The sequence below is a fragment of the Rhamphochromis sp. 'chilingali' genome (genome assembly GCF_963969265.1).
Source record: "Rhamphochromis sp. 'chilingali' genome assembly, chromosome: 8".
Classification (NCBI taxonomy): domain Eukaryota; kingdom Metazoa; phylum Chordata; class Actinopteri; order Cichliformes; family Cichlidae; genus Rhamphochromis; species Rhamphochromis sp. 'chilingali'.
In genome coordinates this window covers 31,906,517-31,933,115 of record NC_137935.1, presented here as the reverse complement: position 1 = coordinate 31,933,115, position 26,599 = coordinate 31,906,517, and the positions used below count along the sequence as shown (strand labels likewise).

Sequence of the window (26,599 nt, the reverse complement as noted above, 5' to 3'; positions counted from 1 at the left end):
CTTATGCACCCGATGTTTCACTTTTGCTTCTTCCTGCCTTTCACTGAGCCACTGCCATTAGCTGAAATATGACCGCCAGTAGATTGGCAGCTTTCTCTTCTCCCTCAGGTGAGGTCAGTCCAACCTGGTGTTGAAGTTTCACGGAAGAGCTGGTAATGCGAGTCTCTCATGATGAGACCGTAATGGTCTCTGCTCACGGTTTGCCATTTTAGACATTTGATATGGAAGAATTCATACCAGTGTGTGTCTGACCAGTGAGGGTTTCTTTGTTTGTTTTGTGTTTCCAGAAAACTCCACACTACACTGCCTGTTAATTATTTCCCCTGACTTGCTCTGAGCTGTCACCCCGGAAATGTCAGACGAACTGATTTCCTCTCCCTCGGTGTGCTTACAGCTTGTGTGACATGTGAAAAGTGACTGTACGCATGCATGTTTTCTATGCTGAGGCGTAAATGTGTTCTACACAAGCTTTTCGCACACATCCAGGGCTCACATGCCGTGCGCCCATTCAAAGAAGCTGCCCTAATTTGTATTACTTAATGACATTTGTGAACTGGAAGGCAAATGGATGCTTCAATGGAAGCAGTGCTATCAAATGAATAAAGGACTTTTTTGCTTTTGTGTTTTGTGACTGTGACTTTTTTGACATGCCAGAACCTTTTATGTTGACTTGGTCACAATGATTTGCAATAATCATATTTTTATCATTGTTTAGTGAACCGTTGACCAAAATAAGGAAAAGTACCCATCTTTACTGGTAACATTACGGGTTGTTGTGGGAATAAAAGATGCAGGACATGCATAAAGTGGGTAATTGTGCATGTAAAATATTAATTCAATCCAGTGGAGCTACTTAACTCAAGGCATGTTTTTCATGGTTTAGTGTTAATAATTACTCTAATAAATAAACTGCTGAATCTGCCCATTGTCAAAAGGGACCAGAGCTCTCACTTAGACCAGTCGCCCCAACTTTGCTGCCTAACTGCTGCTCATCTTTGTAGTCAAGTTGATGCAGAAATGTAGGTGTATTTTTTTTTTTTTTGTAGATGACAAGACTTTAAAAAAAGCTTTACTTGAAGAAAAGTTGCAGGTAAACCCAAAGCAGGTTTCCTCTAAGGAATCATATCAAGTCAAGTTTTAGAGTGTTTTTAGGTACAAGTGGAGCAATGGCAGACAAGGTGACCATCAGCAATCCAGCAGACATCTCCATCATTGTTGGATATTTCATTGTGGTGATAAGTGTTGGCGTCTGGGTAAGTGTGCCTTAGAGAATTCCTGATTATTCTGATCATCTTTGATGTTTACGCACTTTTCCATGTTCCAGTCCATGTTTCGGACCAATCGTGGGACAGTTGGGGGATATTTCTTGGCCGGTCGTACCATGACCTGGTGGCCGGTGAGTTCAGTAGATACACAATAAATGTACACTTTAAACTGTTATTGGCTTAATATCTTCACTGTATTCATCAGCCAGTAATAGGCGCTGCACAGAAATACCAAAGTTTGAAGTAATTTTAAAACAATTGTGCTATACTTTGCGGTTTATCCAAAGGCGGTGTATAAATAGCCAATACATAAAAACGATACTATCGTTATTGGATTTTTAAATATTGAATCTGCATAGAATCTTTTTGCAGTATCTTAAAACATGATCAGTATATCAAATAATAATCCCCCATAAATGTGAGTGATTGTGAATGAGCACACACTCCTGCATTGAAAAATGCTAAATTTCTGAATATGAGGCTTCAACCGAACATCATCAGTTCTGAAATTGAAAATGCGCCACAAACTATTTGCATTTTGACCTGAAAACATTTGTATGTCTGAATGTGTCCATTTTTCTTTTCCTGTTGCATTCTCTCTCATTCAGTTGTATTTTTTGGCCTGAAGGTTGTGCAAAAAGGTGAGATTAATGAAGTGGCTCTCTTTCTCTGGCTAGAGCACCATGGAAACTTCTGCTCATCACAAACTGATCTGGAGCAGGTTATGTTCTGAGTTTCTAAGCTCCATGTTTTCACTGATTATTTTATTCAAAGTAAGCTCTAAGTGTTATACAGATACTCTGTTGAAGGAATAGGTTTTATACAGAACTGTGCAAAAGTCTTGAGCCACGTTTCTGGATATTTTTCTTCCAAGTCACCAGTTTTTAACATTACCTTAAGAAATAGTTTTTCAAGTTTTCTGAAGGTCTTTAAAAGTTTTTCAAATATACTGGCTGTTCCCCCCCCCCCCCCCCCCCCCCCCGCTCATTTTCAGTACAGTCCTTCTACTAAAATATGAATCTATGAAGCATAAAAAAGACGCTTTACTCAAGAGAGGAACCACTTTTGTATATTTAGGCATTTTGTTACTAGCAGCCTGTCATAAAGCACACCGTTTGTTTGCATTTCTTTAACCTTCTTTGTATTTTGCACAACTCTGTTGCTTCCCATATGGAAAAGATATATATAAATCTTATAAAGTTTGTATCTGTCTTGTGTGAAACTTGTATGAAAAGCATATAAGAGTGAAAACAGATATAAGAGCCCTTGAAAAATTATATAATGAAACTTGTATGTTTTGGATACTTACTAAAACAATGTATGAAAGTAATGAGAAAGTGGCCACTTTCATGAGTAAATCATGTAAGCCTTATATGATTTACTTAATCACATATAAGTTTTTACTATTTCTTTTCCATATGGGTTGTGAAGCTCGCACACAAGAATTTCACTCACATGTGCTGTACCAATGTACCTGCACATGTGATGTGACAATAAAAGTGATTTGATTTGATTTGATTTGACCTATCAGAGACGTACAGTATATCTCTGAACAGTGAGTGTCTACACTCATCTGCAAGGCATGATGGAGGCACTGTCGTGGTTTGGAGCTGGCTTTCTGTGAGTGGTTTTAGGGAATTATTAACACGAATAATATCGTCAGAGTTTAAACCAACATCCAAAACCATTTGGAAAATAACTGATTGACAACAGCTTTGTTTTTCAGAATGACAATGATCACAAACACACTGCCAGTATAGTAAAAGCATACCTGGATAGAAACTCTGTTTTTAGCTTATATATTGTTTCTATGTTTGCATGTTTTTCCATTTTCTTAGCAAATATATAAAGAAATAAAGGGTATCTCAAAACTTTAGCACAGTACTGTATATATAACTGCTGAGTCACATCCTAGTAACAACACCAAATGAAGCACAGTTATTACGTTACAGTACTGAGGAACCTGTAATGTTTAAACATATGAAGTTTAAAGTTTAACACCTCTAATGATCTCATAGAAATAAACAGCAGTGAAGAGAATATTTATTGGTTTTGCTGTTTCACTTGTAACAATCACAAATTCACATTGAAATAGTTTCTCTTGTCTTACTTGCAGTGTCAGTGTTGCGTTTTACTGTTACGTTTTCTGCGTGCTTCATAGATCTCTTTCGCCTTTTCCTGTGATAGTGCCTCTGACTGGAGTAACCAGTCCATTTTGTGCGGAGGAAGAGTCGAGTAATGCATCAAGTGTATGTACAGATCCCGAAGCAGAAGTCCCAGGCATCAAAATTCATTTGATTGCATTAATTAGTATATGTTTTTTATGTAGTGCCAGATCTCAAATTTTCTCTCTCTCCCTCTCAACACCTTCGTGGCAAAAATGACCAAATATTCAATAATTTTCGTGATTTTAAGCCTTTGAAATGCCAGTTTAATTAATTTAATGATCAGTTATTTATTAAAAGCTCCTGTAATTTTGCTGGATCGGCATCTCGTGTGGTTTTTGCAGGTTGGTGCGTCTCTGTTTGCCAGCAACATCGGCAGTGGTCACTTTGTCGGTTTGGCAGGCACCGGGGCGGCTGGCGGCATCGCCGTTGGAGGGTTTGAGTGGAGTGTAACAGTCACCTTATTTGCCTACATTAGACACACTGTAAATGACAACAAGTGACTGGAAGAAGGTCTAAATATGTCGCGTGTTTTTGTGTGTTGTTCGTTTTTATGTGCCAGGCTCTGTTTATCGTGCTGCTGCTCGGCTGGCTGTTTGTACCTGTCTACCTCACAGCCGGGGTAAGAAGTTCAGCCTGTGCTGTATTTCAGGCATCATAAAGTGTAGCCATTCACTGGTGTGATGAGATGTTGTGCTGTGGCAGGTGATCACGATGCCTCAGTACCTGAAGAAGAGGTTTGGTGGGACCAGAATCAGCCTCTACCTGTCAGTTATCTCACTGTTACTGTACATTTTGACTAAGATCTCAGTAAGTGATCCCATTAGTGCACACGTGTTTTAAAAAACTGTCCCTATTGTGTGTATTTCTCTCTTCATTCAATCTCTGTCTCTCTCCAGGTGGATATGTTTTCAGGAGCAGTGTTTATCCAGCAGGCGTTAGGATGGAATATCTACGTGGCTGTCATCGCCCTTCTGTTAATAACAGCTTTGTACACTGTTACAGGTATGGTAGGATCTATACCAGGGGTGGGGGAACTCCAGGCCTCAAGGGCCGCTGTCCTGCAGGTTTTAGATGCGTCCTTGATCCAACACAGCTGATTTAAATGGCTAAATTACCTCCTCAACAAGTGTTGAAGTTCTCCAGAGGCCTGGTAATGAACTAATCATTTGATTCAGGTGTGTTGACCCAGGGTGATATCCAAAAAGTGCAGGACACCTGCCTTGAGGCCTGGAGTTCCCCACCCCTGATCTATACAGTACATGAAATAAGTATTTGATCCCCTACAACCCAGCCAGAATTATGGCTTCTAGAGATTTGGCTGTCCATCACCATATGGACAGCCTAGACCAAAGACAGACAAGACCAAAGAGTTGTAAAAGGATGTCAGGGATAGATCACGAGAAAGGAGGTGGATCAACACTGTAACGGGGAAAATTCTAATTTTTTCTTACATTTAGATTTAGGTGCTTAGGATTTCACTGTAGAGGTTTGTATAGCCTTTTGTTTTGGTCTGGTCATGCTGGAAGATGTTGCAGGCAGCAGAATGTTTTCCATGGCATCTCCAGACTCTGTCACATGTGCTCAATGTGAACCTGCTTTCATCTTTGAAGAGCACAGGGCGCCAGTGGTGAAGTTGCCAATCTTGGTGTTCTCTGGCAAATGCCAAACGACTTGCACGATGTTGGGTTCTAAGCACAACCCCCACCTGTGGTCGTTGGACCCTGATGCTACCCTCATGGAGTCATTTCTGACCGTTTGAGCAAATGCACATTTCTGGCCTGCTGGAGGTGATTTTGCAGAGGTCTGGGAATGCTCCTCCTGTTCCTCCTTGACAAAGGTGGAGATAGCGGTCCTGCTCCTGGTTTGTTGCCCTCCTCCATGTCTCCTGATGTACTGGCCTGTCTCCTGGTAGCACTTCCATGCTCTGGACACTACGCTGACAGACACAGCAAACCTTCTTGCCACAGCTCGCATTGATGTGCCATCCTGGATGACCTGTACTACCTGAGCCACTTGTGTGGGTTGTAGACTCCATCTCATGCTACCACTAGAGATAAATCACCGCCAGCATTCAAAAGTGACCAAAACATCAGCCAGAAAGCATAGGTACTGTGAAGTGGTCTGTGGTCACCACCTTTATTGGGGATGTCTTGCTAATTGCCTATAATTTCCAACTGTTGTCTGTACTTTTGCATAACAGCATGTGGAACTGATTGTCAATCAGTGTTGCTTCCTAAGTGGACATTTTGATTTCACAGAAGTGTAACTGACTTGGAGTTACATAGTGCTGTTTAAATGTTCCCTTTATTTTATTTTATTTTTTGAGCAGTGTAGCTTGACCACAGCTGACCTTGTTGTAGACTTTTTTAATAGAAAATTCCACAACAACACAAAACTCTATGGTAGGAGCTTGTTAATAATCTGAAGGCAGCTGGGACCACAGTCACTAAAAATACCATCAGTAACACTACTCTTTGGCATCAACTCAACCCACCATATTTGTAGGAAGAGAAATGCTGAGTATGACCCAAAAAAAAACATCCTCACAGTCAAGCATAGAGGGGGAAACATCAATGCTTGGGGACTGTTTTTCTGCTAAGGGTACAAGATGACTTCAGTCCATTGAAAGGTAGTGACTTTGCATATCTCCAGACCTCAATCCTGTAGAAAATCTGTGGAGCCACATGAAACTTTGAGTGGCCAAGCAGCAGCCAAGAAGCCAAAACGATTTAGAGAGTTTCCGTAAAGAGGAGTGGACCCTGCTGAGATGTGAGCCAACCTGGTGACCAAGTATAAGAGACGTGTTCGACAACAAGGGTCTCTTCATGCTGTACTAAGTCCTGTTTTGCTTGGGGATCAAATATCCATTTCTTCCGCTTATCCGAGGCTGGGTCGCGGGGGCAGCAGCCCAAGCAGAGAAGCCCAGACTTCCCTCTCCCCAGCCACCTCCTCCAGCTTATCCGGGGGCACACCAAGGCGTTTCCAGGCCAGCCAAGAGATATAATCTCCCCAGCGTGTCCTGGGTCTGCCCCGGGGCCTCCTCCCGGTGGGACATGCCCGGAAAACCTCGTCCAGGAGGCGCCCAGGGGGCATCCTTGTCAGATGCCCGAACCACCTCAACTGGCTCCTTTCGATGTGGAGGAGCAGCGGCTCTACTCTGAGCCCCTCCCAAATGGCCGAACTTCTCACCCTATCTCTAAGGGAGAGGCCAGCCACCCTTCGGAGGAAGCTCATTTCTGTCACTTGTATCCGCGATCGCGTTCTTTCGGTCACTACCCACAGCTCGTGGCCATAGGTGAGGGTAGGGACGTAGATCGACCGGTAAATTGAGAGCTTCGCTTTTATGCTCAGCTCTCTCTTCACCACAACAGACCGGTACAGCGTCCGCATCACTGCAGCCACAGCACCAATCTGTCTGTCGATCTCCGGCTCCCTTCTCCCATCACTCGTGAACAAGACCCCGAGATACTCAAACTCCTCCACTTGGGGCAGGGTCTCGTCCCTGACCCAGAGTGGGCACCTCACCCTTTTCCGGCTGAGGACCATTTCCTCAGATTTGGAGGTGCCAATTCTCATTCCCACCACTTCACACTCGGCTGCGCACCGTTCCAAGGCAAGCTGTAGGCCATCACCTGATGAAGCCAACAGGACCACATCATCTGCGAAAAGCAGAGATGAGATCCTGAGACCACCAAAGTGAAAGCCCTCCGCCACTTGGCTACACCTAGAAATTCTGTCCATAAAAATTATGAACAGAATCAGTGACAAAGGGCAGCCCTGGCGGAGCCCATCACCCACCAGGAACGAGTCCGACTTATTGCCGGCAATGCGAACCAAGCTCTTGCAACGGTCGTATAAGGACTGAATGGCCCGTAGCAATGGGCCTCCCGGAGCACCCCCCACAGGACCCCCCGAGGGACACGGTCGAATGCCTTCTCCAAGTCCACACAACACATGTAGACTGGTTGGGCAAACTCCCATGCGCCCTCGAGTATCCTTGAGAGGATAAAGAGCTAGTCCAGTGTTCCGCGACCAGGACGAAAACCGCGAATCACTACCTTATCTTGGTGGAGGGGTTTGTGTGTTCCAGGGTTCCCAGGGGCTATGTTGTCTGGGGGCTTTTGCCCCCTGGTAGGGTCTCCCATGGCAAATTGGTCCTGGGTGAGGGACCAGACAATGAGCGATTCAGAAGACCCGTATGAAAAGACTATCGAGGGAGCAGGGTTACCGGGGCCCCACCCTGGAGCCAGGCCCAGGGAGGGTGCCCGAGGGCGAGTGTCTGGTGGCCGGGCCTTAGTCCATGGGGTCCAGCCGGGCACAGCCCGAAAAAGGGATGTGGGCCCATCTTCCTGCAGGTCCACCACCCGCAGGAGGCACTGTAGGGGTTGGGTGCAATGTGAGTCGGACGGCGGCCAGGAGCGGAGGCCCTGGCGGACCGATCCCCGGCTACCAAGACAATACAAATATTTTTTTCACTCAAAAACATGCGAATCAATTTTTAACATTTATTTAATTTTTTAAATCTATTTTGAGTTGATATTCTGTCTCTCTCCATTAAAATGAAACTACCATAAAAATTAGAGACCATTCATTTCTTTACAAGTTAGCAAACTTCCAAATTTAGCAGGGGATGAAATAGTTATTTATTTAAGGTCTACTCCACTAACTTTACACATGTGAAACCATATAACTATTACGTTGCTATAGTGATATCACCAGGGAGACCTTGGATGTGGGAACTTGTAGTTTGTAGGATAAGCTCTGGCTTACAGAGTTTAAAAGATGAGTGCAACCACAGCGCAGAGAGAGTTTAATGAAAGGTCTTTTGCAGAATGCAATGATACTAAAATTCGCCCCATTAGACTAAAAAAATAATATCAGGGTCCTATATTCTGATTTCTTGACAACTTTACGTTGACAAAATATTGCAGAGATTTTTTCCATATCAGTGTAGTTCAGTGTGTGTGTGTGTGTGTGTGTGTGTGTGTGTGTGCGTGTGCGTGTGTGTCTTACCAGGTGGGCTGGCTGCGCTGATGTACACCGACACAGTTCAGACTTTTGTCATCATTGCTGGGGCCTTTGTCCTTACCGGCTTCTGTGAGTCCAATCTTTGCAGCACGACACAACACGCGGGTCACACCTGGGTCCCCAGCAGTTTCACAACAACAGGAAAGACGTTAACCAGGGTCTGCAATCATTGACTTCATTACAGTAGAGGTGTACAGTTTGCTGACAGTGCAGACATGCAACCCCACCACACCTTTTGCTGACTCTACAACCATTCTTTACTAAAACGTCTTGAAATCACAGTCTAGTACTGGTGTAGAATATTAACTAATCCTCTGAGCAGTTAGTGCTGCTTCAGCAGCTGACTCATGTCTTCAGTTAGGATATCAGTTTGACACAACAAGAGAGTTCTGGACTATTGAACAGTAAAAACACAACACGCTTACACACACAAGCAAGAGTCCTGTTTGAGATTTTGGGAAATTGAGTGTGTTTTAAGCATCATCAGCCTTAGAGGGAGGGGTCCTAGCACAAATTATCCTCATGCTTTCTCCTTCTCACCTCTAGCATTTGCTAAAGTCGGGGGCTACAGCGCTCTGCTTAATAAATACAGCTCCGCCACGCCGCTTAATTTCACCTCCCTGGAACCCCACCGCTACAACATCTCCCCCCACTGCTACACCCCCAGAGCGGACGCCTTCAACCTGCTGAGAGACCCAGCTGCAGGGGACCTGCCCTGGCCCGGGGTGCTGATTGGGATTCCAATAGGGGGCATCTGGTACTGGTGTACAGATCAGGTGACTTTTATATCAGTGGAAGCACTTTGGTTTGGGGAGCCAGGGAGTTCAGCCAGTTTCTAACAGCTTCAACTACCATAAAAGGTGAAATACAGCAACATATGTTGTCAGAGTTACAACTTTAAATGGCACGCTTTACCAGTATTAGTAATTTAGTTCTTAAAAATCAATAGTTAAAGACAAACTTTGTAGCCTTTCTCTCAACTTCTCTGTTTATGCAGTCAGCGGACACTACCGCTGACTCAGAGAGGCTTACTGCAGCTCACAGAAGAACCTACTTTGGGCAGCTCTTTTATTCACAGTCTTATTCCCTTCCTGGCATTACCCCAAAGGGATTCATGTCTCCACCCAGAATCTTTCGCTTGTTAGTCGAATGTGTAAATCGCTACACTGTGGAGCCAGCTGCAGCGCACATACACTGCTGTAACTGTCTTTACGATACACTGAAGTCAAGCTGATAACCTGGTACAAGGGCGCCTGTCCTCAAGGAGGAGGAGGAGGAGGAACCAATGGAGTGCAACAATACAGAAAAATAGTCTAGCTGGTGAAGGATGAAAGAAAAACACATTAGCAAACCAGTATTTCATTTGCCCCCCAGTAAAGCATCCTCACATGCTGTGTTACACTAATAAGGCCCATAAGATGCAGAATTACTGCATTAACAGTTGCTACTTTAAAGCAAATGTCTGAACCTTTAGGCACATATCGTTAGTCTGTGTCTTTCTCCAGGTGATTGTACAGCGGTGCCTCGCAGCTCGCAGCATCACAGACGTGAAGGCCGGCTGCATCATGTGCGGCTACCTCAAACTGCTGCCCATGTTCCTCATGGTGTTCCCCGGCATGATCAGCAGGATTCTCTACCCAGGTCTGTGGGCTACACTAGTAGTGGCAGGTGCACACTGCATCCTTATGAACCTGCCTGGCTCTTTTGAGACCGAATCGTCAAAAGTGACTCATCTCAAATCCAAGACCATAATTCCATTAAGCTTTTTGAACTCTCGCTTGTAAGCTTGACTTGCTGTAGGCAGGTGATGTGTCTGAACGTTGTGTGTGTGTGTTTTTATAGATGAGGTTGGCTGTGTGGTCCCTGAACTCTGCAAGAACATTTGTGGGACTGAGGTGGGCTGCTCCAATATAGCTTATCCTAAACTGGTGATATCAATAATGCCGGATGGTAAGGACACAATTATTGGCTACATTTAAAAAAAAAAAAAAAAGATGGTTATTTTTGCCTTACATGACCCCTGCTCTGCTTCCTGTCACGCTTTTGTCCAGGTTTGCGCGGTCTGATGCTGGCTGTGATGCTGGCTGCTCTCATGTCCTCTTTGGCCTCCATCTTTAACAGCAGCAGCACTTTGTTCACCATGGACATCTGGACCCGTATCAGACCACAGGCCACTGAGCGTGAGCTCATCGTCGTAGGCAGGTACAGTGCAGCATGCTTTCTGTAACACTCAATGTTACAGAAAACCAGCATAACCAAAGAGAGGTCCTTTTCTTGGACTCTGCTTGAGTAACCCTGCATTAGCCACAGTTAACATAATCGTATTTATCTTATACTGGACGGCCCTTGTGTTCATCACCCTAACCCTAGCTCCGTGTAGGCCAACTTGCTACTGATTGGCAGCCCCTCGTAAATTGAAGGTTTGGAGCCAGAGCAGCGTCCCTGAGAGGATCGTTTTAAGAATATCTGCTCTTACTTTGCTCGTCAAAATGAACTAGGAGTAGAGAAATAACCAAAAAGAACTTGTTGCACACACACTGACCTTATTATTTGAAACTATGGCCATGTTTATTATTATTAACCTTTATTTTACCAGGAAAAGTCCCATTGAGATTAAAAACCTCTTTTTCAAGGGAGTCCTGGCCAAGAGGTGACAACATGTTTAATATGAACATCTAACACTGTAATAATGTGCATGTCAGAAACTTTTGTTAAATAACAAGCAGTAGAGTTTTAAAGAATTACACTTTGCTGAAGACGTCATACGAGAAGTTCTTCATTTCCTTTCCTAGGAAAGTAATATAAACAGCAGAGGTTTATAAAACTGAACTGATATGGACTGATTTACCAAACTCTCATATTTTCTCTGGTCTTTAGAGTCTGGGTTCTGTGTATTGTAGCTGTCAGTATCTGCTGGATCCCGGTGGTGCAGGCGGCACAGAGCGGTCAGCTGTTTGATTACATCCAGTCCGTCTCCAGCTATCTGGCTCCCCCTATCGCCGCCGTCTTCCTCCTGGCTGTGTTTGTTAAGAGGGTCAATGAAACGGTGAGACATCGTCTGCCAACATTACAGCGATGAAACACCAGGTGTAGTCACAGTTATATGACGTAACACTCATCTTCCTCCACTTGCAGGGTGCCTTCTGGGGCCTGATTTGTGGTCTGCTGATGGGTTTGTGTCGGATGTTGCTTGAGTTCTGGTTTGGTACCGGCAGCTGTATTTTCCCCTCCAGCTGCCCTTACCTGGTGTGTGGGATCCATTACCTCCACTTTGCCATTATCCTCTTCTTCTGTACCTCAGCGCTTGTGTTGCTGGTCAGTTGCTGCAGCGAGCCAATAGATGACCAGCATGTAAGTGATTTACACAGCACTGAGGGCCAAAATAAGGCCTTATTTATCAAATGCTTATGACAAAAACATGCCTTCCAGCTTCATCGTCTGGTGTTCAGCCTTCGTCATTCCAAAGAGGAGAGAAAAGATCTGGACTGGGAGCAAGAGGAAAAAGGGAGGAGGGCCAGGAGAGAGGCCAGCAGGAGGATGAGGGAGAATAAAAGCGATGCAGGTAAGAAACAAAGTGAAATCGCAGTGATGGAGAAAAGCAGAAGAAACACTCACTAAAGCAGCTTACAAACTATTTCTCCCTTTCAGTGGCTGAAGAGGAAGAGCAGTCTGGGATCTGCCAACTTATCAAACGGTTCTTTGGCCAGGGTGGCAGTTCCTCCCCGACCAATGACGAAGAAGAACCTGAGGAACCGGTGCAGATGCCCGACATCAGTGAGGACCCAGTGTGGAAGAACGCAGTGGACGTCAACGCTCTCATCATGATGGCTGTAGCAGTTTTCATGTGGGGATACTATGCATGACAGAGTCCTTATGTTGCTTAATGAAGGTGGATTTTTAAATGTCTAGAAATAAATACAAGTGTTGCCATCTGTTGGCAAACTCTGGTCACTGCACTTAAGCTATTTTCTTTATTTTGAAGTAGTTCAAAGTAGGTGCACGTGCAAATATACAACCATGCTGCATTCTGACACAGCATGGTCCTTCTCTACTTTTGTCCAGTTTTAAAAAGCATATTTAATGCACAGTCTGAAAAATGCTTTATCAGGTTAAAATGCCATTACTGTATACGGTTACATCGTGATTCAATCACAGGTCGATCTCGAAAGGTGTGAAGATTGAATTCTAATAGAAGTTAACTCAATAAAGCCTAAAGATTTTTCTAACCTCCTCTAAAACCGTCTCAAAAAAAAAAAAAGAAAAAAAAAGAAGAAAATCAGTGGAAAGTTTGGAGTTGCTTTATACCACCCAACAACATGTGTGCTCATACTGTGCCCATCTTCATTCCCGTTTTTCCGTTAAAAGCAGTTTCAAGGGAAGGAAAAAGGTGGTTTGTATTGTGTCCAATAATCGAGTCGGCTCTAATATTACTCCATAAATAGGCAGGGACACAGATTGACTTGTAATCGTAACTTGGCTGTTGAGACACCACACAAACCAGGTAGTGATTCCGATTTCCAGTTTTAATCATCACTTCTGTTTTTATTTAAGCAGATATTTCCCATGAGCATTGTACACATCTGGAACCCACAGAGGTCTCCCATAACTATCCAACCACCTTCCCATCTCCATGCAGAGTTTCAGCATCATTCATCACATCAGTTCTTTAATGTCCAGTCTGTCAGCTTGGGGGGGGGGGGGGGGGGGGGGGTCTGGGAGTGTAAAAGCAAGAGAGAGAAAGGCGGAGGCTTTTTGTTTCCCCTCCCTAAGAATGGAGAGTCAGAGCAGTCACCAGGCACTGTTCATCTTACACTCCCACTCTAAGAGTTTTGGGTGGATCCAGAAGAGCTGAATGAAGTCTGTTGAGCATCTGAAATCTAGCCACTTACAGGGTCCTGTGCGACTCCCAATACTCTTGATCATCTGTGAGGTATCTGATGCCTCAGTCTCCTGCAGGGTGGGTAAGAGGTAGGGGGGCTTTTAAGGCTGGAAGCTGGTGTAGAGAGTTTCTGCGGCGTGTGGTAGTTGGTTTAACCCACTTCAAAGCATGAATGACAGCTTTGGCAAACACTGCCCTCTGCCAGATCGGAGGACGGAGGGGGTGGAAGAAAGGAAGAGAGCTAGGGGTTAAAACAAACATAGAATACTTAAAAATAAATCTTTGCAGGTTGAGTAGGGTGACAGACTGGTACAGGGAGAACTCAGTCCTCAAAATAAAAGCAAATACAACAGCAAACAATCTGACACTGACGCGCGCACACACACACACACACACACACACACACACACACACACACACACACACCCAAAAAACAGCAAAAGAAAACAAAAAAATAAAAACAAAAAAACGGCAAACAACCAAGTCAATCAAACCATACAAAAGTGACATCAGGCCTTTCCAAAGTGACATCAAGTTTCTCTCCCCCCCCCAATTCAATCCCCCTGAACTTAATCAGGTTCATCTCCCATGATTCTCTGTAAACCAGAAAGTTCTCAGTGGCTCCTCTTTATGGCTGGTCAGCAAGGTTAGGGGGTCCAATCTGAAACTATGACACGGCCCCAAAATCTCAGTCTCAGCCAGTGTGCAGAGACTGTGCCTGTAATTAACCAATGGCTATTTCAGAATTAACATCAGTGACACAGGCAATGATTTCAGCAGCATTATCAGGGGACTGATCGACGTGTACAACATTACAGCACATTCAGAAAATAGAAATGCATGGTGCAGGACAGGTACAAATGGCAACCTTGTACAACGGAAAAGAAAAAAAATCAAGTTTGCTTTATACAATCACATTTCTATATTAATGCTGAACATTCCACCACTGAAAAGTTTTACATCTGTTGGACTCGGTACAGCTCATTCCTTGAAGCACCATTGTACAGCAAACATGGAAGTTTGTGATACGACACAGAAACATAGAACAAGTTCTGGGAATAATAATAATAATAATAATAATAATAATAATAATAATAATAATAAGTAGGCTCTAGGGCATTACATTTTTATGCGTCACTTTATGAATGCTAATCTCAATCAAATACACTGCAAAGTTTTCACATGTATTACCTAACAACCATGTGCAGAGTTAGACAAGAACCCGAATGATTAAGAGGCAGAAAAAGGGTTGAATAACAGCAGCAGTAGGGGACCCAACCCTGGTATGGAAACTTTTCAAAGTGACCACTCTGGAGCACAGTGGGGGAGAGAGGGATTCTGGAGGGCTTCAAAAAACAAAAACAAACAAGGCAAGGAGAGTGACACACCTCTCTTCCTTCTTTACCACTGAAACACCTCCTACTGAGGGCAGGTATGAGGAAGGAGTGCTGCAGCAAAGAAAAACAAAACAGTCCTGGAGTGCTGATCCTCTCTGTTCCTGTTTGTCCTCTGATCAGATGAGAGTGGGAAAGAAGGAGGTGCACAGAATGAGATGAGAGTTGGTATATGTGAGGTGTGCCCTTTCTTCTCTACCTAGCTTCCTCCCTTCTGTCTTCCCGCTTGGTGCGGATGGGTTGAGAGCCATCAGCAGGCTGCTGGACCCAGTTGTTATCATGGAGTCCAACACGGCAGCCTGGCGTGTCCTTATCTGTACGCCGGCAGCACATCCAGTAGGAACGTCCATAAGGCAGGTCATGGTGGTAAGGTTTGGGGTGCCAACGGCACAAAGAAACATCCCCACGCTCATATTGTCGCTTACACTGCTTGCAGGGGTCATCTCTATAGAGAGGGTCTTGATTCCACTGTGAATCCACAGCCCGCACCCCATATGTCTCAATCAATACCTTGAAGTAGTGGCAGGTGCACTTGAGGGCTGCCAGCGAGCGCGTTGGCAGGTAGCTGAAGATGTTGACCATGATGTGGTCAGGGAGCAGTAGCATGTACTGTCGAGGTTCAAGGAGTCGCTGAATCTGAAAGCGGATCTCCAGGAAGTCATGGGAAACATGACGGTAGAGGCGACACAGTGAAGGGTCTGAACAGTCTTCTCCAACGCTAGGAGAGTCTGGTCGGGTCGCCCGCTCCCCTGAGCCCACTGCCACCCCTGCCCCAGGACTGTTGTTGTTGGCGCAGTCCAAAGAGCACATTCCTGACCCACTGACAGGGCCCGTTCCTTTTACATCCTCCTCCTCAGCCCGAGGGGGCTGAAGGAAAAAGAGCTGTCCAGGAGGGGGATCGTCACATGAGGGATCAGTAGAGTTTCCAACACCCCCACTGCCCCCTCCCCCATTAGGCATAGCAAAACATACAGTCTCCTCCTGCACATTCTCTGTACTGTCCTTGCCATAAAACACACACTGATCCACAGCACCTGTCACCACCACCTCCACATGGAAACCAGTCACTCGCTCCCTTCCTACACCTACAGCCTTCTTCTCCCCAGAAGAGAGCTCCTGGGTTGGGTCTGGGCTGCCACAGGCCGGCCTGTCAGGGTGATGGAGGTCTCCATCTGGTTTCGGGGTAGCAGTTGTGGCAGCAAGCAGCAGACTACTAGGGTCTCTTGATGAGGGACTGACAAGCTGGTATAGGTCACAGGTAATTTTCTCTTTGGCCCTGGCTGCTGCCTGATTACTCCCACCACCACAGCTCATAAACATACAGCGGGACCTGCCAGCTGGCTCCAGTTGAGACCGTGGGTCCAGATTTGACACTCTGAAAGCTATCCTAACCTCACCATGACTGTGGCTGGGGGGTGGAGGAGGTGTTACCGTACCAGACTCACCTCCTCTCCTACACTCCCTTCCCCTGTCTTGATTACAGGACTCTATTCCAGAACCAGGGCCCAGATGAAGCTGATTCTCCAGGTTCTGGGACTCAAAGTGCGCAATGGCCTGGGCAACCCTGAATGACTCCTGCTGCTGCTCCTCAAGCTGCTGGTCTGTCTGGATGGGAGACGACGACTTCTGGACCTCTTTGGAGGGTTGACCACTGGAACTGTCTGACACAAAAACCATAGGAGAGGGGTCTGACACTGTGCCCCGCAGGAGAGTGTGCTGGTGGTGGGTAAGGCCCGGGCTCTGTGTGGTAATAGAGGGCTGGTGGTGGTGTTGGTTACCATGAACACCCACAATCCCTTGAAGGGCCATGGCAGTCCTCTGCTCAACCAAGGCAACCATCTCTGCGACTGAAAGCAGGTCCGTTTCATTCACCCCTCCCAGCTGTGGTTCATCAGGGCTGGGAGGTGTAAGGGAGGGGTCATTGCTGAGAAGTGACTCTGAAGCTTGGGAGCGTGTTGGAGGGTCATAGGATGAACATCGCCTCCGCCTTTTGGCTTTACTGCAGTCAGTCGCCCAGTTACCTTTGACCTGTTTTTAAAAAAAAAAAAAAAAAAAAAAAAAAAAAATGCATTTAGGTCTTTGTCTCAATTCTAACTAAAATATCTTACAAAAACAATTATATAACTACAAAATAAATAAATACAATACTTCTTTACGGTTTCACCTCCTTACCTTCATTGCACTGGGTCTAGGCTGTCCAGCTCCACTGAACTGGTGCGCAACAAAGAAGGCAATCTTCTCCTTGGTATTACCTGGCTTAATAACATACCAGGTGTCTAACAAAACACGGCCATCTTCCATCTGGGACCCAGAGGAGGGTGGTGTAGGAGGGGCTGAAGGGGGTTGAGTGGCTTGGTTCTGTGTGAGGGAGCTGGAGTCAAGCTCAGGTTCAGGTGGAGTGTTCTCTGAACCCACACCCTCCTCTTCTCCATTCTGCTCCTGCACCCCCACTATCATCCCTACATCTTCATTTCTGGCACCTGAAGAGGGCTCAGACTTGCAGAGGGAGGGGGACCCTGCCACACCACCACTACCTCCACCACTCCCCCCTGAGCCTGGATTCCTAGCTTTGTTCTGGGAGTAGGTGCCAAAGGGGCGTGGGCACCACAGCCGGATGTGGGAGAAGGTGTCTCGGTCCATCAGGATGCGGACCACCGTGGCATATCGGCATCTACACTGGCCAGCAAACACCCGGAGCTCTCATTGTCGGCTCCCTGTCCTAGAGCCAACCTGATGGGCGCTGGGCATACAACCTACAACGACAGGATAGAGGGAAAAGGAAGTAGAAGAGGAAAGAAGAAGAGAAAAAGTTAAACTGCAGTTCGCCAGTGTTCATCAGTGCTGAGATCAAGTCAGATAATCAATGGCCAACTAGGGCTGTCCTCAACAGCTGCTGTGAAGTATTCACAGAGTTCACATTCAGCGCCGCTAAAGGGGTGAGAACAGAACAATCATCCTACTGCTGTTGGACTAATCACAACTGGTCTGCCTCCTACTCTGGCCAAACCTGATTAAGCGGTTACATTTGCTACTGTGCACCAAGATCATCTCACTTGCTTTGGAGCCTCTAAAATCGAATTAAAGGGATTCCATTTCAGGTTTGGGGTCTGTGGCCTGCAGATGAAAGGGATGAAAGACAGAACACAAAAGAGCCAAATGGACGCTCCTCTCTCTCCCCCGCTCCCTCTGCATCTCCAGGCTTCAAAGAGGACTTAATAGAAGGCAAAACAGGGAGGAGCATGCAGGCATATGATGGATCTATTTTTAGCAAACAGCAGAGAAGGCGGGTTAGTAGTGAAACTGTTGTAGTCCTTTTCCCTGTCCTCACCCTTTTCTCCCTGCCAAGGAGCGTATGCTGCAGGCTAAGAGGGAAAGCCTTTAGTCCACCCAGCATGCTTTGCATCAGCAGCTATGCCAGCTGTATGGACTGCCAGGAACGTGCCGGCACACTTAAAGAACAAGTGGCAACAGAGCAACATGTTCGGCACACTGCTAACCTGAAAGTGTCCATGACATCTGAGAACAGCTTGAATAATTACACCTCATCTGTCAGTCGTAAGCAATATGTTTAAACTGTTAAAGCAGACCTGAATGTAACCACAGAAATACAGATGTAAAAACTGACCACCCACCCCAGCTTAAATGTAGTTTGAATCATGTTTGATTCGTTCATGGCAATATTTTGTTAAAAACGACTGTCAGACTATGTTGACGGGGACATCCTGACCCCTATATAAATAATGTGAAGACTCTAAAGATTAGTCGACTAATCTAATAGTTAACATGTCGTTTGAAGCTTTGTAAGATCCCAAAAGACGCAAGAATAAGTAGGATTGAAGAGTAATAACGATATATAAGAGCAGACGCATGCTGGTGCAATAAGCTGTACGTTTTACGCCCAATGGACGCAGGATCTGATTAGTCGACTAATCGCAAAAATAATCGGTGACTAGTTGACTATCAAAATAATCGTTTGTGACAGCCCTACACTGCATGAGAAGTTTTTACAGCCATGGCAAGATGAGACAACAGCAGTAACAACTGCTCGCTGTGTTGAACACCATGTTGACATGTCTAGTTGTCATACTATAAATGATATCAACAACTGAGCCCTCTCTTGCTTCTTGTGTGGCGTGTCTGCTCAGATCTCGCTCCAGTGAGGTTTTCACAAAAAGCAGTTTTGTTTATCTGTAATTAACTTTCTGTGTTTAACTTTTGATTGACTGCTACAGTACCCGTTTGGTGCTGAAGTTCATCTACGTCATACACTGTTCTCCTGAGGTTGCATCCACCCTTTTTCATTCAGTTATGATTAATGTTTCTTGCGATTTCCTCCACCCATTCTTAGAAAGGGTGACAGGGGACATTATTCTACTACAGGCCATAATAAATATTCCCAGATAGAACAAGTTGGCACTGTGCAAAAGCTGGTGATCATCTATGTATTGTAATCCCAACTGCTAAGGAGAAATGGCCATGTAAGTTCATACAGGGTGTGTTTTAATGGATCGCATAAACTAGAGTGGTTGGCAGTTCTCGAACCTACCTTGCCTGATAACACAGCTAATTGAAGACCTGTTTACTGTATGACTGTTTTTTACCAAACCCTGCTTTCCATTTTCGTTGGTTGTGCCTCTCGTCTGACACACTGGATGGGTGGTGCTTTGTACATTTGGACTAATGGAATAGCTCAGAGAGGTGCAAAAACCAAACACCACCCACACAGTGTGGTGAACCAATTGAAACGCTTCCTCTATAATCACACAGCAACAACACGGCTAAGAGCTGAGATTATACTGTTGTGAGGAATATAAAAAAAAAAAAGAAAAAAAGAAAAAGAAGCTAGCGAGCCCTTTTTCCTGCCTCGCTCCACGACCCCTTACAGATGTCTATTGAACGCTTTTATTCTCGGCCTCCTTTTTATCCATTTCTCTCTCCCTATTCTCACTGCAAGCAATCCATCTTTCATACCTTACTGGATGGCATAACAAGAGGGGTCAGAAGAGAGAATGCCTGCCCACAGCAGCAATCTATTATGAAGTCTCTCACACGCAACACATCAGCCACTTTAAACTGCAGACCAGACTTTATAGCACCTACATTCCTGTAAATATAAAAATGGCAAATAAAAAATAAAAATCTAAAAACATTTTTTAAATACAAAAAACCCCACACACAACCAACAAAAACAAAAAACAGTCACATTTTTATTTTTGTATTTTCCTTGTACTTTCCTACCTATAAGGAAACTAACAAAAAACAGAATTAAAAGAAGGTTGGAGAAAACCCTCTTTCTCTATTCGTGGATGTGTTGGCACTGGCAAAGAACAAAACTGCTCAGTTCTATGAAAATCTGGCAAGCAGTGGGACTCAGCCAGGTTGCTCCTCTGGGTTTTAGCAAGTCTATTCTTTTACTTCCTGCTCTCTGTATTCACTCACTGTATTCTCCGTTTCCATAAAGCTTAACAGGCAGCTCCACTGATATTGCATAACTCCTTGCATCTGTTGTCAGATGACTGACTAATAGTACATCAGAACACGAATGCAACCAGACAGCCCAGGTGAACAGCAATTTCCAGTCTGTGTATGCTAAATAAGTATACATTTAAATGACAACGCATTAGTTGTTTGACCAGTTTAACTCTTCCTTTAAGGAGACATCATAGAAATATGAAGGTGATTCATTTCGTTATGACGGTGATTTAGTCAATTATGAAACTCTGAAGTTAACCTGTCATCTTAACTATTCCAGGGGTGTAACAATTGTGACACAAACTGCAAATGACACACTGAATCGTATTTCAACATCCTCAAATGATCATGCCCCATGATTATTGCCCTTCTGAGTCTACATTTGTGTTATTAAGCCACATTACAGTGCACTGCAGTACAATGCAGAACACTCATAAAAATTTATTCACAACTCAACTATGAGTATGCACAAAGAAAAGAACTTACACATTTATTCTGTTATGCTGTGGATCAAGATGTAAAAATGTATAAATCTCAAATGTTATTGGCTGTGCTATACACCTATTTTTAGCTTTAAAAGTAGTCTTTTTGCCACACTACTAATGAGAGGCAAAAGCACATCAGTTTATACAAGAAAAGCACACCAATATATACTGCTGCAGCTATTTATAGCACTCACTACAAGCCATCCTCAATAATTATCACCACCACAAGAATAAGAAGCAGCAGCAGCTGTCTAATAAACCTAAATTCACAATATGTTATTTGTAATATTTGTAATGAACTTTGTGAATAGCAAGTTGTATGTTGGTTTATTTAGCCATGTTTGTAAAAACTAACAGTGATAAATATGATGATTAAAAATTCATCTTAAAATCAGTTTGCTCAAAAAAAACAAACAAACAAACGTATATGCGTGGACTTGTGTATACTTGAGGTCTGCACATAAAGAGCATGTGTGAGAGAAGGTGTACTCCTGTTTTGTTTTTATACAAAGCTAGACAAAGCTGGAGATTAATTTCTCTTTCAGTTATAATATTTTGTACTAGACTGACCAGCAATTGAAAGTTATTCCCTATTCATTAGAGCCAGTTGCTGCGAATAAAAGCTTGGGTTTACGCATCCTGTAACAAACTAATCCCTCCAAACCTGTCCCAACAAATGTAGCGACTGATACCACCAATTTATTTAACTGTGCGTTTACATACACAAACTGCCAAATAAACAAAAAAGAATAAAAACAACAATAATGACTTAGCGCATGTAGAAAGTACACACCGAACTCCACAGCCTAGATGCAAACACCACGTATGACATGGACAATATGAGCTACTGCCCCATCTCATGCAATGATGGTGCTACTGAAGCCTACTGAAGAAATGTCAACTACACAACTGCAAAAGCAAATGTTTTACACAATATAGCTCCACACAACACATATAAAAAGGTATTTATTTGCTCGCAAAATCCTGCTGTTAGAACAAATTTGCAGGTTTGACCTTTTACATCAAAACTCCATTTCTGCTGGAGGGACTCATTTCCCTATACAAATGAAGAGCAGTTTCACTCTCACCAGGTGAGCACAGTTCTGAACACACAGTGTACTACATCCCTGTAAACTCTAATTTAAGGTTTAACGAGGCGGATTAGCAGATGCTGAACCAAAGCATTTAACTTAAGATGGTGTTGCTGTTTTTCCCTTTAAGACTGTCAGCTCCTGGTCTAATGCCATCTTTGCAAAGAAGTCAGCCTGAATAACACTGAGTGAGAGTAACTCAAACTCCTTCCAACCACCCTCTAGCTCTCCCGCTCTCTTTTTCACAGCATTTCAGCCAGACGGGCAAAAGCTGACGAATGATGGGACCCAAGCATGCCAAAAAGCCTTAGCTCAATCTCCCTCCCTGCATGAAGACAATGCAACAGACGAGCAGCCAGCAGGCCAGCTTTGCTGCAAACTGTCAACACAACAATAGGGCAGAGCGCACTGCTCCAGCAGTCTGCCCAGGAACATTACGTGAGAGCAGGCTTTCTGTCTGGACACCTGGGGAGTGTGGCTGAGTAGACTGCAGGACTCACTGCGTCTGTGTGTGTCTGCACGTTTGTGCTGAAACATCACAAATTAGACTGTGATGCAAGTTTTGATTCAATCACAAAGGCCACTGTGTCAACAGTGTTATCCAACTGAACATCTGAAAGGAGGAGGGCAAATCAAACACTCGCAAACAAAATCACATCAAACTGAACTCCGTGTAAGATTGACTTTCTAAAATAGAGTATTAAGCTACAGTCACAAAAACAGATTTCCTTTAGACTTCTTCATATGGGCTTATAAACAAACAACATTATACGAAAGAGAAGTTTATTTTATTTTCTATCGCAGTGCATACATCTAGATATTTGTGCCACGGAGTATTTAGTCTTCGCTCTCGGAGGCCTGCAGGTTATCCCTTACCTTTCCTAGTTGTGTTTAAGGTAACCAAACAACTCCGAAAACTAGCTGAAATACTGCCAACCTCTCCACACTCTCAACCAACAAGTGTGGCATCACAAAACACCATCCAGAAACAAATACTCTTATTTGTTGTTGTTATTATTGTAATCATTTGATGCTCGTTATCATCTCAATGTCTTTGGGAATCCAGTAGCTGGCTGAGAAAGTAGCAAACAGTTAGCTTACACAGCGGCATAGTAACGTAAAAATTCCCATCACCTTATTGGCCAAGTTTCCAACACTTTAATAATTAACATAACCTAACGTCGAGGGTAACCTAAAAAATCTTCTACAGACTTGAATACTTCATATAGATTATTAATGAGTAGTCGCACATAGCAAACAGGTCGGTTAGTAGCTACCAAGGTTGCTAGCTGAATAGCACAAGTTACCTGCATAATAACATGACAGCGCTTGCTAGCAAGCTACGATTTTTTTTAAAAAAGACCCCGAGCGTTGTATTTTGGCAGCTGGCTTACCTCAGTGGTTTTAACTGAAGCAGACAACCTTCTTAACCAACAGGCTGTCGATGACAAGTGTCTCCTCGCTGAATTTCGCTCCAACCAGTCTGTCTGGTCAAATGCAGGTGACACGAGTTAACTATCCGTGTCCACGTAGCTAAGCTAGCTCACTCACAGGCTAACGTCGTCATTAGCCAGCAGCTACTTTCTATTTATCAACCTTGTCTTAGTAGTGGCAGCCAACGAGGATGGCGTGCTTGTCAGCTCTCCGGACACAGTCTAGCTGACTGTAGGCCTTGTTAGGAATATCAACAGCCGCTCGACCACTATCTATTTAGAAGTGACACAAGCTTTTACGGTATGTTCTCGGGGATACCAAAATAATCAGTGTCAAAACGGCGAGATGAGGAAGGCCATCTTGTTGACAAGCAGCTGCATAAGACCCGCAGCCAATAGCGATGCAGAGTCGGTGGTGTGCCCATATATGGCGTATGCACAGCTCCCTCCCTCTGCCGCCCCCTGCACCCCCCCCGCTCCATCCACGCTCTCTACACTGGACCACACTGTAAAAACGCAACATCAAAAGGTCACTGTGTCAAAGACAGGTGGGAAAATCCATATAGGCACATTTCCACTCATTCCACACCAGCGTGACGTTCACCGTGACGAGCACTCTGCACCTTTTCTATACTTTCTGTGACTTAATATGTCCAAATCAGCATTTTTAATTTTTTGGCTAGGTAATCATTTGCATATTGTCATATCTTCTACAATTTGTTTGTATTTGTTTTTTTAAATTTCCATTGTGGAAGTCCTCCTGCTGTTATCCGACACATCTCATTGTTCACAATCATGTTCCGCAAGCTGAAATCAACAATGTTGTGCCAAATTGACTGATTTGTATCCATTTTTATACCCAGTTTCCAACACTGTCTTGTGCCGCAGTGACCCAGTTTGGTTACAGGGATCATTAAAGTTTCATTTTATCTTCCAAAAGCTGTAGGTGTGTCTAAGTAAATAAAACTCACAGCAGCACTGGCTGTTACTCACTACTATATTTAAATACTCTCACACACCCATAATGCACACACATAATTAAATGCTGTCTCTGATAAATATAGATTGTGTATTATAGTGGTCAGTATCTTTTGCACATTTGCTTTTCAGAAACAGCTGTGTAAAAGCCTCCAGCAGCACCGTGTCAGTCCAGCAGAGGGCTAGATGCCGCAGCTTTATGTGTGCATAAATGTCAGCATCTTTTTTGCTTATGTCATCACTATCAATGTTAAAAAACAAAAACAAAAAAACAACTATGCTTTGACTTAATCTGTGCTATACTGCTTGTTGGGCCAAGTATCTGGTAACCTACTTGGAAACATTGGAAAACACTGTTTAAAGACATACTGGTGTTTTGATGATATGGTTTATGGTACTGTTTACCCCCGCGATCAAATCTTTCATAAATGTTCAGCTGAGTTGAGATCTGGTGACTGCACAGGCTGTATCATATGATTTCCATGATTTTCACACTCATCAAACCATTCAGAGACTTTTCAGGTCCGATGGATTGGGGCACTGTCGTTCTATTGGGCCAGAAATGTTGCATCACAGGTCTATTCAAAGCAGCTTTATATAAATTTTCAGTGACCTTTCTATCTTAATTCAATTACTTTCAATTCAATTATATTTATATAGCACCAAACAACAAGTACTTGGCAACAGTGGGACGGAAAAACTCCCATTTATAACAAGGAGAAAACTCTGGCAAAACCAGACTCAGGTTGAGTCAGCCATCAGCCACAACTGTTTGGGGTGATGGGTTAGGTCTCAGTCTCGGTGGACCAGTGGAACCATATCATGCGAGTATCATATATGTGACAGCATCCAGTGACATACCAGCGTGTAACTCATCAGGTAGTAGAACTATCCATAAAATATCCATATCTATAAAAAGAACCAATTGTTTGTTATTTAAAGTTAATCAGTGGTAACCGTTTTTATTGTATTATTGTGCAGTGATTAGGGATGTTTTTGTTTTGTTAAGATAGTAAACACTGAGTAATTTAAGCATAAAAAAGTGCCAAACTCAAGGGATTAACCAGTGTTGTGTCTAGACATAGCAGACAATTTAGCAAATAAGCAATTTTAAATCATATCTTTAGATACTTTATTACAAGCAGTCTGCAAAAAACACTACTAGTTTTAGTTGAATCTATGAAAAATGAAAGATAACACAGTTTGACAGGCATAATATAGCGTGTGATGCCAACAAAGTGCAGTAACATCCAAAGAAGAGCTTTGAATGTCCTTCAAGGAGCCTGGAGAACTATTCCTGAAGACTAAAGACATTCTGTTCAGACTGTGTTGAAGAATAAAGGTGATCATGTCAAATATTGGCTTTCAAACTCATTAGAATTGTACAGTCTTTTTTTGGCTTATAGTCATTTATTTTTGGACATATTTCAATAATCCATCTGCAATTTTGTTTACCAGCCTGGATCAGGACCATAGTTAAAACATTTAACTTTTAATCATTTTTATTAATTATACAGATCTAGTTAATACACAGCATAAAGTTTTACTGCCCAGCAATTTCATAAAATGTGCAATAACTCTCAGTGTCAATCAATAGACCACCCATAATTACAGCAGGAACATTTTCTAAATCCATAATGTAACGTCAGATTTTTCATTGGATTCCCTTTTTTTCTGTGTAAAATAGAAATGCTGGTTGTAAGAAAAAAATAAATAAATAACAAAAAAACATAAAAGTGTTGACACAAGAGGGATCATGAGGCCCATGGGAATTCTGTCATAAATAAATACCAAAATGAAAACTAGCTGAAAAAACCCCCAAATGATTCACACTGCAGAAAGACCTTCTCTCTGCATTTACACGCATGAAGAGACCTGACTGCCCCATAGCAGTACTGTATGTCAGCCTCACGGAAGGACAAAATTCAACCATAAAGTAATGACTGATGTCTAAATAAATGCAGTCTGGTTACAGTAATAAATATGTTTCATTCTAAAGAATAGTAGAAGTGAAAAACAATGTGTTGAACATCTTTAAGTTGATATTTGAAAAAGTGAAGAAGTATATACATATATGTGCAAAAGGTCAGTATATTATGGCAGATAATGGTGAGGCAGGTGCAAACAGACAAAAGGACAAATTGAACAAAATCTCTCAACTTTACCTGAATTTTATAAATGAAAAGAAAACGTCTGCGTATTAATTCAATTCTCCGGTTTGGTAACCATAACTACACGCATGACACCCCTGCTTCTCATTGGTAGCTGCTCCGCTCAGTCCCGCCTAATACGGTTTGTAATTGGACAGACTGTTCAGATACAACCTTCCTATAGGCTGGCGTTCTGCACTACCATTCGTTAAACGAATACGCTTCCCGTCTTTCTTCACGCCTATTCACCCTGTGA

The 26,599-nt window shown here is 43.6% G+C and overlaps 2 protein-coding genes across 2 annotated transcripts; one reads left to right on the top strand and one right to left on the bottom strand.

Moving 5' to 3' along the window:
- Positions 1-1,166: 1,166 nt before the first annotated feature.
- Positions 1,167-12,452, top strand: slc5a2 (solute carrier family 5 member 2; the record flags this gene model as incomplete). Its single annotated transcript, XM_080889157.1, has 15 exons — positions 1,167-1,253; positions 1,325-1,396; positions 3,775-3,879; positions 3,993-4,052; positions 4,136-4,240; positions 4,330-4,435; positions 8,450-8,530; positions 9,008-9,237; positions 9,967-10,102; positions 10,304-10,411; positions 10,513-10,663; positions 11,339-11,507; positions 11,597-11,812; positions 11,891-12,023; positions 12,110-12,452. The coding sequence occupies 15 exons, from the start codon at positions 1,167-1,169 to the stop codon at positions 12,322-12,324; spliced, it is 1,974 nt and encodes a 657-aa protein (XP_080745283.1). The 3' UTR covers positions 12,325-12,452.
- Positions 12,453-12,965: 513 nt separating this feature from the next.
- On the bottom strand, positions 12,966-23,593 carry fbxo46 (F-box protein 46). The gene is made up of 3 exons (XM_080888761.1): positions 23,177-23,593; positions 16,907-17,487; positions 12,966-16,762 (listed from the first exon to the last, which is right to left on the bottom strand). Exons 2-3 carry the CDS (start codon positions 17,372-17,374, stop codon positions 14,930-14,932), a joined length of 2,301 nt encoding a protein of 766 aa, XP_080744887.1. The 5' UTR covers positions 17,375-17,487; positions 23,177-23,593; the 3' UTR covers positions 12,966-14,929.
- Positions 23,594-26,599: the final 3,006 nt, after the last annotated feature.

Coding starts and splice junctions, on each gene's coding strand:
- fbxo46 (XM_080888761.1), bottom strand. CDS start 17,374: ATGGACCGAGACACCTTCTCCCACATCCGGCTGTGGTGCCCACGCCCC. Junction 16,763..16,906: donor CTAGACCCAGTGCAATGAAG/GTAAGGAGGTGA, acceptor TTTTAAAAACAG/GTCAAAGGTAACTGGGCGAC.